This window comes from Bicyclus anynana, chromosome 4, assembly GCF_947172395.1.
Source record: "Bicyclus anynana chromosome 4, ilBicAnyn1.1, whole genome shotgun sequence".
NCBI classification, from domain to species: domain Eukaryota; kingdom Metazoa; phylum Arthropoda; class Insecta; order Lepidoptera; family Nymphalidae; genus Bicyclus; species Bicyclus anynana.
This window is the reverse complement of record NC_069086.1, coordinates 16,720,401-16,733,159: the sequence shown is the minus strand read 5'-3', so window position 1 is coordinate 16,733,159 and position 12,759 is coordinate 16,720,401. Positions and strand designations below refer to the sequence as shown.

Sequence of the window (12,759 nt, the reverse complement as noted above, 5' to 3'; positions counted from 1 at the left end):
CCGTGTGAATCTAGGCTTTCTTATTTCATCCTTTGATATTGCCCATGCCCTTCGACAATTATTCAAATAGGCCTTAGGTCAAAATGCGTATTTTTATATTCTTAGGTACATACGTATATAAGAAAAGCTTTCAGTCAAAAGAACGAGACTTTATTATTTTTTTGTTGTCAACAGATTATATTAGGTATAGTTATTGTTGTTATAATCAACGTTTTGCTAACGATTTCTTTTTAAATTAATCATTGAAATGACTCACCAAAAAGTTGTGTCAATCTTTCAGTGAAGATAACCGAGGGTGAGCAGAAGCAGAACGCGTTTATGGAGTTCGCAGCGGCGCTGAAGCCGTACGGGCCCTGGAGCTACCTCGTGGTGGGCATGCTGGTCTGCGCCACCATCCTCATGTTCTGTCTGGCCTGGGGTTAGTGATACATACATACATTCTACCACATCTCATTCCCGTTGGTGTAGGAGTGACCACTTCCTTGGGGCTTTTTACCTCCCCACCCAATTTGTCAGCAAGAATAAACAAAGATATTATTACCCCCCTTATTATTATCTTCCTTAACAGCAAAAGTCTTCCCGTCTCATGCTTACGATTCTAAAGGCCTGGGGTGAGGGTCCGTTATGGAGGGAGGCGTGATCCTGTAATGAAAATAGATACAAATTAGGTCTTGACTACAATCTCAACCAATGGTCAGATGCAATGATGATACATTCTAAGGTGGAAGCGGGCCAACTTGTTAGAAGGAGGATGAAAATCCCCTTTCGGTTTCTACACGACATACTACCGGAACGCAAGATCGCTTGGCGGTACGTCTTTGACGATAGAGTGGTAACTAGCCACGGTCGAAGCCTCCCACCAGCCAACCTGGATCAATTAAGAAAACCTCAATCAGCCAGCCGGGGATCGAACCCAGAACCTCCGACTTGTAAATCCACCGTGCATACCACTGGGCCACGTTCATACTTTATGCATTATTTACAATATTCTTGCTATCATAGACTAATAGGAATTGCAAAGTCATATCAAATCCTTATAAAGTCAAATCGAAAATTGAAAACAAGGCATAACTCTGGATCAAGGTAATCTTATGGATTTATTGAAACTATATTTAGTACTCAATATGCGACCTTCTCGGAACGGACTTTGCTTTTTATAATGGATTGGGTAGGTAGGCAGCAGTAGCGAAGTCTGAATTGAATTTTTTTTTGAAAATATAACTTAAAATCACGAATACCTGGTGCTAGAAGTTCTGGCTCATTTTTTGCGCAAAGGATTCAAAGCGGAAATGCAGTCAGTATTCTTGGGCCATAACCACGTGGGCACGATTTGTATAGTTATTAGGATACGTTAGCCTAAGATACCATTTTTGACGGCCTCCGTGGTGCAGTGGTATGCGCGGTGGATTTACAAAACGGAGGTCCTGGGATCGATCCCCGACTGGTTAGTTACCACCCTACCGACAAAGACGTACCGCCAAGCGATTAGCGTTCCGGTACGATGCCGTGTAGAAACCGAAAGGGGTGTGGATTTTCATCCTCCTCCCAAGTTAGCCCGCGTCCATCTTAGACTGCATCATCACTTACCATCAGGTGTATTTTTAATCAGAATCTGATATACAATTTTCTATTCCAGAATGCTGCTGCAAGCGCTCTAAGCCGTCAGAGACGCCGCTGTACCCGATCCCAGCTGCCTGTATAGACAGTTCCCCCACCGTGGCAGTCACCGCTGCCTCCCAGCAACTGTTCGAGTCTCTCCCCCCTACCCCGCCGGAGTACGAGCCGCCCCCCTCCTACTCCTCCTTGTTCCCTAGAGCATTCAAATCCTCCGCATCTCCAGTACCACACTGCTCTCACCAGGAGCCTCCAGATTGAGTCGACCGTTCTTAAAATGTGTGTAATATAGTTTTTATGATAAGTTAGGGACTATCCATTATTCGTTACATCATTTGTATGTTTCGTGAAGAGAACAAATCATATTATCGACCAATAGCAGCTTTGTTGAAATATCGCTCTCTCTTTTCCAATACAACGAAAGAGAGAACGATATATTAGATTCTGCCGCTAATGGTCGACATTTTTGTCTTCACTCGTCTAGAAACATCTCACTTTTCCAACGCCAGTCTTTACCCTTTAGTATTACAACCAAAACCAAGCATCTTCGGTATATGGAATATCAATAAGTCGTTACTTCTATATGTCTCAATTCTCATCCAGTTGAATATGTCATAATGTAATGTATTTCACATTTCCTTCATACATGCTTTAAACTCAGCATTTGTAAAGTTATTCAATTTTCTTGTCAATTATGAATCTATTTCAATTGGAAAACCTTTTTCTTTAATCTTTGTTCTTTGATACAAAGAAGTATGATTTTCGAAGATTTTTTTTGAAATGATTATGATCATGCCTGCATACAACCTATAATGGAACGTGCTTTTCTAGAAAATATTTACTCATGACTTTTGGATAAACATATCCACATTAGTTATTGGTAGAAATAACAAAGAAATCTTGGAGGGAATTTCCAATTAGACATTTGCGGTCAAAGACAAATAGACGGGACATGTACATCAAACTTATAACAGTGATGTTTCCAGGGTTAAAAATATAGTAAATAAACCAATATGATGTAACTAATGGATGTGTCCTGAAGTAAAATTGTAACCAAATCATTACTTAGTGACCATAGTGTAGGTACCTGCATAAGCATTGCTATAAAAGATTTAACCCACTCAGTGCCTGTTTTTCACAGATGAACTTTGAAAAATAGGCACCGTAAACGGACTTACACATAGCTAGACACCGCTTGTTAGATTCGATAATTTTTTTGATAAATTTGTGATAAAGAGTAGTAGCCCGACGAATCGGCGATTGGCACTAATTTCACGGTATCTAGCTAAATATAAGTCTTTGGCACAGTATTTTATTGGCCTAGATGTTTTATTTTCTGTACAGTATATTTTTTGTATCTACGTTTTCTGCATAGGTACTTAAAAAATGCAAATATTTGAAATTATTTACTTTTTTTAATACTTGCTACAATGCTCTATGCCCTAACTTATTACCACAGTTTAACTGTTATACCGTTAAGAAACGGAAGTATGTTCTTGCTCTGAACGCTAGCGGGGCTAGTAACTTTTGAGGAAAGAGTGAGTTGATTGGAACATATTTTTTTTCTATAGTTTGTATGATGAGATGAGCCATATTATATTTGAAGTACAATAAATCCTTAATTTGTGTTACTTTTTTTTGGGACCAAGATTTTTTTAGTGTTGTTCACGTGAATAAAATATGTATTGTCTGAGATATGTGCCTTATATGTAACAAGTTTAAATAGTTTATGTAACAACATTAACAACAACAAGATATGGAAAGGTTTTTAAAACAATACGTTTAATGGAATGCTACTAAATATAATAATGAAATTGCATAATTTTTAACTACACATCTTGCATTTTATTTACAAACGATTGAAAAATGCAAAGATTGAAACCATACAGCCTCATTGTAGATAATAAAATTATTATTATTTTGTGTAGGTATTGCAGAATGACTTAATGATTATGTAGTAGATTAAGTACCTTATATGTTGGTTGGTAGGCATGACTTAATCAACATATTATTTATAATGTAATTTTTTCATTGTATTGTGATGTAATTTCATGCATATAGATTGTATTTGACTGTCATGACTAAGTATACCGTTATATGTATTTAATCTACTGTGTGAACTGTTACGATATAACCATGTAAATCTTATATTTTTTATATTATTGATTACCTAGTGATCAAGGTAAACTATTCTTTCTAAAGATGTACATGGTTTAAAAGTGAAATTATAAATTAACGGATATTTTTGTATAGTACCTACATAATTAAAAATAAAAACAACAATATTTTGTTTCGTGTCTATGTCCAGGTATATAAACAATCGGCTCTTGTAGATGACGTACCTACAGTATTTAGCACTTACAATTACTTAACAGAGATCACTTGAAAATATAGGTTAGTTGTCATAAAATTGCTACAGTTTAGTAATCTTACATGTAGTCAATGAAACCCAATGAAATTAAAACAGTTCACGTTTCTACATTCTTATTGTTTTATTAGTTCTATAAAGATTACATAAAATATGATTTACATAGCAGTATAGTGATTGGAACCATCATTCATGTATGTAATATTTAAAGTTAGAGATCTATGGTCCTTCTTTATAATAAATAATTGGTTAAAAGTTCTAAAGCCTACATGTATGACATCTATGTAAATATTAAACGAGTTTGTGAGGACACCATATTAACTGAGATTCTGTCTCAAACTGTACGATTGTTAAACTATGCAATTACTATCATAATTAATAAATGTTTATACTAGTCTTGTTAGAATCTGTTTTATTACATTTTTTAGGATTGTGAAAATGTCTTAGTATAATACCTACCTATTCTTGATCTAAAGTATGGGATATGTTATATTTAAGTTCATTTAAATTAGATCTACAAAATAACATGATTTTGTCTAGTTTGTATGATATGTAAGGACCTACCTAAGGATTATAAACTGAAAGTGATATATATTATAAGACGATGTAAAATAATATGATTTACGAATATAAAAGGATATTTATTTTAAAATATTGGTGTTTAATTTCAATCTAAGCCATTTATTTTTAGAGTATCGCGAATTAAATGGATTTTTCAAAATCCCATTTCAAACCTTAAAACCGAGGAGAAATTGAAGAGTAAACAAAAGTAAAGCGCAACGCAGCAGCATCAAAGGCATAGGCAATAGCATAAATGAAGGATTTTCATTTAAGCCTTTAGCCCCTTAGCCCTCCTTAATCCGGCCCTGTAGCAAAATTGGCTTGTAATGGATGTCTACTACCTATAAACTATCTTCCTGCCAAATTTCAAGTTTGTAGCACTAAAGATGAAGGACTTTCATACAAAATTGCGAGAGCCTTTAGACCTTCTTAATCCGGCCCTGCCGCAAAACTGGTTTATAAAAAACGTCTACCTACTTCTCTACTACTCACCTCCCTCCCTAAACTACCTCCTGCCAAATTTATAGCGTCAAAGGTGAAGGACTTTCTTTCAAACTTGCGAGAGCCTTTAGACCTTCAGACCTGGCCCTGTCGCAAAATTGATTTGTAAAGGACGTCTGAGGACTATAAACTACCTTTCTGTCAAATTTCAAGTTTGTGCGTCAAGCGGTACTCGAGATTTCGTGATGAATGACCTTTCGCATTTATAGGTACCAATATTATGATCATGTATTTTCTAACTTCTTCCTTAGAATTATAGGGTAAAGCCAAGAAATGGACACACATAGACCCACATATACGCATAGAAACATACATACGCTCGAAAACTATTATTCTTCTGACGCAGTCGGGTAAAAATGCGACTATTTGGGCCCAGCCTCGCTAGACGTCAAAATATAGGATCAACGATCCAACGCGGTTATAAAAGATGTTTCAATAGAATCGATGTTGTAATGTTGTAATCGTTTTCGTCGTGCAAAGAGCTCCCTAAAAATGTCAGTTTGTCTAGTGAATGGCTTTAAATAGCCCAGAGATCAAACCAAATATATTACTATTATAAAATCTACGCATAAATGGCCCATTTGTCGGTTGCGAAGCCAACCCTATCCGTTTATGTAGTACAAACTTATTAACAGTCTAATACATAATAATTAGTCATACTAAATAATAATAATTCGTCATGAATTCGTCTGAGAGTACTAAGTGCCATAGACAAGAAAGAAGTAGAAGATTTTGAACGAAACGAAGCTTGACGCTGTCCAAGTGTCCACTGTCCACTGTCACTGTCTGTCAGTGTCAGGAATCTTACTGTCAGTGTCAGTGTCAGGAATCGACAGGATAGAATTATTTGTCAACATCGAATCGAAGTTCGAACAAAAACAAATTATAATGTTTAATCGTTTATGTTTTATGTGAAAATAGTGACAATATAAGATACCAATTCTGTACTCCAACCATGAATAAAAAATCTTATATATGTAGGGTGTGCTTAGATTCTCGAGATGTTTTCGTATCTCTGTCGGAAACGTACCAAGATTTTGTGTTATACGAGTTCATTAATAATCTAACCAATTTAAATATCAGGTTGAGCGATGGATTTCCTGATAAGATTTGTGATTCTTGCTACTCGATACTCAAGTCGTCGATAGATTTTAAAGAAAAATGTGAATCTTCCGATGTTATATTAAGATCTAATGGTGTTAAAGAAGAAATATTTCATTCGGACGTTAAAAGTGCTCAAGTTAAAAGCGAGGAGAGCGCAGTAGGTGTAACCGTGAAAATAGAATTCAAAGACGACTTCTGTGGCGATGACAACTTCGACTATCCAGAAGAGTTAGACACTGAACAGGATTTCAAAGATGAAAAAAGTCATAAGCAGTTTTACCTCGAATTGTCAAATCAGCAAACAGATTCAAAATTAGTATCAAAACCTGAGTTTAAAAGTAAAGCCATTGATTTGAAGCTCATATGCCACGACTGTGGTGGTTCGTTCACATCCAAATGTAAGCTAAAAGTCCATTGGAAGAAAGCACACATGCTAGCCTCATTAGTATGTCCATTCTGCAAACGTGCTTTCAAAAGCTACAAAGCTTTTCACGTGCATAGGAAAAAGAAATCCCAGAGCTGCGAAATAGCTGGTCACGAAAATGTTAAAGTGGAGGGTGTCGGAAGAGCGAGGGTATTCATATGTATACAATGTAATTATAAAAGTAAAAGGCCCAAGGATATATCCACACACATACGCACTCACACTGGTGACCGACCATATAAATGCAATATCTGTTCAAAGACTTACACTCAACAGAGTTCCCTCCAAGGTCACCAAGAAGACTCGCATCAAATGTATTTAGTCCAAATGACATGCCACATCTGTGGCAAGTTTGTCAAGGGCCGTCGGAAAGTGAGCAGACATCTGATAAGCCATTCCCAAGTAGATTGCCCCGTGTGTCACAAAACTATCACCAAACTGTCATACAAACAGCACATGAAGAGGCACAGTGGCACAAAGAGTTATGCATGTGAAACATGTGCATCAACCTTCTACACATTAGCTGAGTTGTGTAACCATAAACGTTTTAAGCACAGCAAAAAATCATTAAAATGTGACCTTTGCGATTTCACTACTAACAACCAGAAAGCTTTAAGAAACCATAAAAGTAAACATACAAATAAAAACATACCATGTATTGAATGTGGAAAGTTTTTCCTTACTAATGAAAAGCTAGTATTGCACCAAAGGATACATTATTCCGACAAGAAATTCAACTGCCCCAAATGTGATTCATCATTTTTCAAAAGAGACTCAGTTAGGAGACATTTGAAAGATAAACATTCAGCGGATACAAAGCAAGAGACTGCTCCTGTCATCAAATCTGAGGTTAATGAACTTAATCACAATCAAGGAACAACATAAATATTGTATCCATAGAGCTGAAATGTGTCTATGGTTTAATCTCCACCCTGAAATATTCTCAGATTATTATTGTGCTTTTTACTTGGTGAATAATGGGATATGAGACATTTGTTTAGTTACTTATACTACAGCCCAACTCAATGTGTACTGTTTAACAAATAAAAATTAGGGTATAAATCACTAGTCATTTCACACGTAATAATAATTAAAATTAACTAATAATTAAAATTAACCTTATTAAGTTAATGAAAACAAATTCCATTAATTATATTTTGAATAAGATTTTATAAACAAACAATAAATAATACTTGAAAAATAAGTTATGAAATGACATGTGTTTTCTCTGAGTGTATGGGACAAACGTGCGAACATGCTCCTCACAATAATGGTACAGAGAGAAATAAGAGAAAGGCAGGAGAAGGGAGAGCTTGAGAAACAATAGCTGATTGGCCAGCACGAAGTAATGCTAGGTTCCAGTTCCGTGTTGGGTGAGGAGTAGCAGAAGTTTGTTTTAGTCCATGCAAGTCGGACATGTCTGAAGGGATATTTTCTTCCTAGAAAAAAAAGAAATGTGTTTTCTGCCTTCTAATTTGTTTGTTGGTTAATAGTACACGCCAAGTAGGGCTGTTGTATATTATAAGTAGCTAATCAGCTGGGTTTATACTAATTATGGCTTACAAATATCTGGTAATGTGTAACTGTTTCCCATTGGAATTTTGCTACAAATATTTATTTCACTTAATAAACAGGAATGTAGAACATAATATAACATGTAACTATTAGCCTGCCTGTCCACCAGAGCGGAGCAAGGAAACGTAGCGGAGAAACGGACTAATGCGGAGCGGAGTTGCAGATTTAAATAAATAAATGTTAAATTTAATTTATTTAATCCCGCTCCACTTCCGTGCTCCGCTTACCGCTTATATTTCTCAGTTTCTCAGCTCCGCTGCCTCACTCCGCTTTAGGGGACTGGCAGCCTCAGCCTGCCATCTAAAGTATATTAAATGTACCTAAAAAATTTTTTTGGAATTTTTTCTTACTTTGCTAATTTAATATTATGATTTGATTGAAACACGACTAATATATATTTATATTTTTATATTTGCACACTATTAATTTAGTGGAATGTTGTATTCTTGCAAATAAACAATTATTATTATTATTATTATTAAAACTTACGTGATATTAGGTCGAAGTATGGCCGAATAGTTTCGAACCCATACGGGGCCCTTAGTCATGAGCTGGTTCTTGCAACGCGGTACGATCCAAACCGCGAAGCGGCGGCGCGACGCGCAACTGCTCGCATTGCGTGCTAGGAAAGGGGTTGAGTGGTGGGGAGTGAAGGTTCCGTTACACTCTCCGACGGTTTATTAATGTCATCTCATTCAGTCATTAGACTCGTCTTATTGTAAGCAAATCGAACTAACGCTATCTTGTTCCAAGTTTGTTATATGTGACAATGAAAGAAATAGCGGTTTCCACGCTGTCGGCAGCAACCATCGATGATCCCGATTAAAATTCGGGTGACGACAAATTTCTATTGCTTCTCGTATCTTACGAGCTACTAGAAACTTTTCGCTTGACAATACAGAAGCCTTATCAAATCGGATATAGTGAGTCGTACACGAAGCTTGAACATGCTCGGCTATTGCTGAACCGTCCGTGTCAACATTCTTCATGCTACGTATATATTCTTTCACTCTTGTGGTAATGTTACGGCGAGTCTCACCTATGTATGATCTACCACAGTCACATAGAATCTTGTAAACCCCGGGCACGTTCAGCGGATCCCTATCCTTAGGCGATCGCAGTATACTCTTCACCAGTGCAGGTGGACGAAACCGGGTCACTATGTTAAATCTCCGTTGGAGATAGTGGCTGAACCAGTGTACTTAGCATATGTGAAGGGTGTGACGGACAAAATCAGTATATTTTATACCCATATTCCAACGGGAACAGTGTTTTTTGGAATCAGATAGCTTTAGACTCAAGGCAAGAGTTCACAAATCTAAAAATACTGTCAGTTGTGAAGTATAATGCAATTTCTGGGCCTAATACAAACAAACTAAAGGTAATCTTTTAAAAAGATTATTATGTTTTGTATTAGTTGAAGCAATAACATAGATATAATACAATACGTATAAAATTTTATATAAGAAGTAAGTAGGATATCAATATAAAGTTTTTATTTCAAACTTGTGTAAAGAAATATTACCTATGTGTATTAAAATATGTGTTAATACACATATTTTAATACACATAATTGTAAGGAAAATAATAAAATTTATTTGAAATTATCCAAAAATACGTTTCATTGTACCTATAAATCCTACAAGTATCGTTATATTTGACAGCTCTTGACCATTCTTGACTCATCCATCATCTAAGGGGTCCATAGATTAAATTAGCACGTTTAATCTCTAAATTGCACAAAAATATCTATAGCGATACACACGGGATAAACGAGAAAAAAAAAGCCGTAAGGTCTGTGGATTTTCATCCTCCTCCATCCATGTCAGCCCGCTTCCATCTTAGATTTCATCATCACTTACCATCAGGTGAGATTGTAGTCAAGGGCTAACTTATACTACTTAAAGAATAAAAAAACTTTGTAACCTCAATTTACTTTGTAATTTTCTTTTTAATATATATACCTATTTATATAGGTATTATATATTTACCATAAAATCCTTTTAACAAAAAAAATTAACCGACTTGAAAATCACAAAAAGAAACTAAAAAGCGAAATGTAACATCGTATGTGTTACGTTCTGATCACTTTGAAGGCTTATTTAGAGCATTCTAAATAGTAATAGAGGGCTAATCCGGATGGACAGACAGACGGACATTGCGAAACTATAAGGATTCCTTGTGGACTACGGAACCCTGAAAATTGCAAGTGTGGCAGGCGGCGGCGACGCAAACGTACGAAAAACTCGTTATTAATATTAACTGACATGCTATTGAGTCGTAACTGTGCTTATTAGACAACTAGCGGACGCTCGCGAATTCGTCCACGTGGAATTCAGTTTTTCACAAATCCCATGGGAACCATGGATTTTTCCGGGATGAAAAGTGGCCCATTTGTTAATCCAGAGTGACATCTATTTCCATTCCAAATCGCTTCAGTAGCCGCAGCGTAAAGGAGTAACAAACATACATACATACAAACTTTCGCCTTTATAATATTAATGTGATTATAAAGTTTATGTGGTTTAAGGCGGTAAAAAAATCTTTCACCGATAGGAAGCTACATCATTTGCTAGTGTCATAGGCTATGTTTTTACTCCGAGTTCCTACGGGAGCAGGAACTATGTGGGTGAAACTGCGGGGCGTTTTTTAGGGGCATTTTTGCGTCTTTTAGAAATTTTGTATTATCTCCGAAACTATTTGACTAATTAACATACTGTAAAAGACAAATCTTACAGCTCTAATATCCTCTTGATTATTAAGTAATTAATTTTATAGGCAAATAATGTATGTAAAGGCTGACTACTGGTGCGGGGCTGAATATTGGGTTCTTTACCCTATACTACAGCCTTTCTGATGACTAATGAAATGTGTTCCCTCATTTTTAATTTGTTTGTTGGTACTCATCAAAAAAGCTGTAGTAAGTACATCTACTTACTTTATAATATTCTTGACCATATTTTTTATTTCAAACAAATAATTAAAATGCTTGATTAAGTATTTTAATTTATAAATTAATCAAGGTAAGTACATTGTTAGGTACAATATACATAGTTCTATGTACACCCAAGCGAATGTCTCACCTGTGAATTCACGCATGATCTTTGACGGTGCGATGCTCAGCCGGCGCCATTTTCGCTCAGTCCAGTTAGAAACTAGGTGTGGGTAATATCGGATTCTCTGTGTATCAAATCGAAACTATATATTGATATTGAATATCGGATTCTGAAACTATATATTTTTGAAACTATATATTTTCTAAGACTATATGTTTTCTGAAACATACATTAGTTTGAATCTATCTTGTATTACTGGATTCATGTCACTTCCGTAACGCTCTGGTGAGATTATGGCAATACATTTATAATTTACTTGAGGCACAGATTATGTACTTGAGGTTAAGTTTTTTAAGGGTTTATATATTTCCCCTTTTTTATATTAAGTTATTTAATGATTATTTAATTAATTTGTTATATATTTATTTATTTAGTTAACCGACTTCTTTATTTACGAATTAAAGTTTTTTTTTCTTTGCGCCATCTATGTTTGCGCCAAGGAACAAATTGGTTCGCGCCATTAACGCCATCTATTAATAACATGTTAACATTGTAATTTATATGTACAAGAATACTTAATTGATAATATAATTCCTTTATTTTCTTCGTTGCGCCATCTGTTTAAAGAAACATAAACTACAATGAATGATATTTACCTGTGATGCCATCTTTTAGGGTATTAAAACAATAGTTCGTAAATATAATGGTGATAAATTGAAAATATCTCATAAATGTTGACCCTGCATTAATTCGACGTACCTCTTTTTTTGATGACATTACCTTTGCATACATTTTGTTGTATTACAATTTAAATCTTATTTCTCTGTTATAAGTACCATATTGACTTGTATTGAAAAAAATATAGTGTTTTGCTGAATCGCGTTTTGGAATAAATTAATTAGTGCTCTATGTAATGAGATTTAAGTTTCATATTGACTTGTAATATAGGGTTTGGCCGAAAATACATAGTTTGAGAGCGAATCCGATTCAAGTACGATTTGCTCGATTCAGTTACATCGGAGGATTTTATTTTTCTCTACAGGCCCTTGACTACAATCTCACCAGTATTGATGCAATCTTAGATGGAAGCGGGTTAACTTCTTAGGAGCAGGATGAAAATCCGACATCGTACCGGAACGCTAATTCGCTTGGCGGTATGTCTTTGCCGGTAGGGTGGTAACTAGCCACGGCCGAAGTCTCACATCAGCCAGACCTGGACCAAGACCAAGAAAAATCTTGTCTTGTAAATCCACCACGCCTACCACTGCGCCACGGAGGCCGTCAAAAAAATGGAATACAATACGGTTGTCTTCGAATTCACGGAAGACTTTGAAAATAATTAACAAGCCGCGAAGCCTGCGAACGGGCTCTACAGTCGCAGTTCATTCATAGCGCTATCGCCTCGAGTGTAGAGTGCGCACAATTATTTTTATTGTTTTTTTGATGCGATGGTTACACAACATTAAGTACTATAAAATTTACTTGATTTTACTTGTTGTTTGTTTAATATAAAAAACATTATTTTATAGAATTAATTTCCTTTTAAAATAATTGTA

At 35.7% G+C, this 12,759-nt stretch overlaps 2 protein-coding genes and 1 long non-coding RNA gene across 3 annotated transcripts in view; 2 read left to right on the top strand and 1 right to left on the bottom strand.

Moving 5' to 3' along the window:
• The window catches only part of LOC112052048 (uncharacterized), a 69,496-nt gene extending 64,862 nt beyond the window's left edge, over nt 1-4,634 (top strand). Inside the window, exons 6-7 of the mRNA XM_024090950.2 lie at nt 281-418; nt 1,637-4,634. Coding sequence (XP_023946718.2) covers nt 281-418; nt 1,637-1,875 — 377 coding nt within the window. The 3' untranslated portion in view covers nt 1,876-4,634. The remainder of the gene's footprint in view (nt 1-280; nt 419-1,636) is intronic.
• Nucleotides 410-11,779, bottom strand: LOC128198063 (uncharacterized). The gene is made up of 3 exons (XR_008250804.1): nt 11,434-11,779; nt 11,231-11,327; nt 410-642 (listed from the first exon to the last, which is right to left on the bottom strand). It is a non-coding gene; the product is annotated as an uncharacterized LOC128198063 (long non-coding RNA).
• Nucleotides 5,848-8,577, top strand: LOC112056607 (zinc finger protein 54-like). Its single transcript, XM_024097059.2, has one exon. The coding sequence runs from the start codon at nt 6,000-6,002 to the stop codon at nt 7,455-7,457; it is 1,458 nt and encodes a 485-aa protein (XP_023952827.2). The 5' UTR covers nt 5,848-5,999; the 3' UTR covers nt 7,458-8,577.
• Nucleotides 11,780-12,759: the final 980 nt, after the last annotated feature.

What these genes read in the sequence shown, in the direction of transcription:
- LOC112056607 (XM_024097059.2), top strand. Translation starts at nt 6,000, where the DNA reads ATGAATAAAAAATCTTATATATGTAGGGTGTGCTTAGATTCTCGAGAT.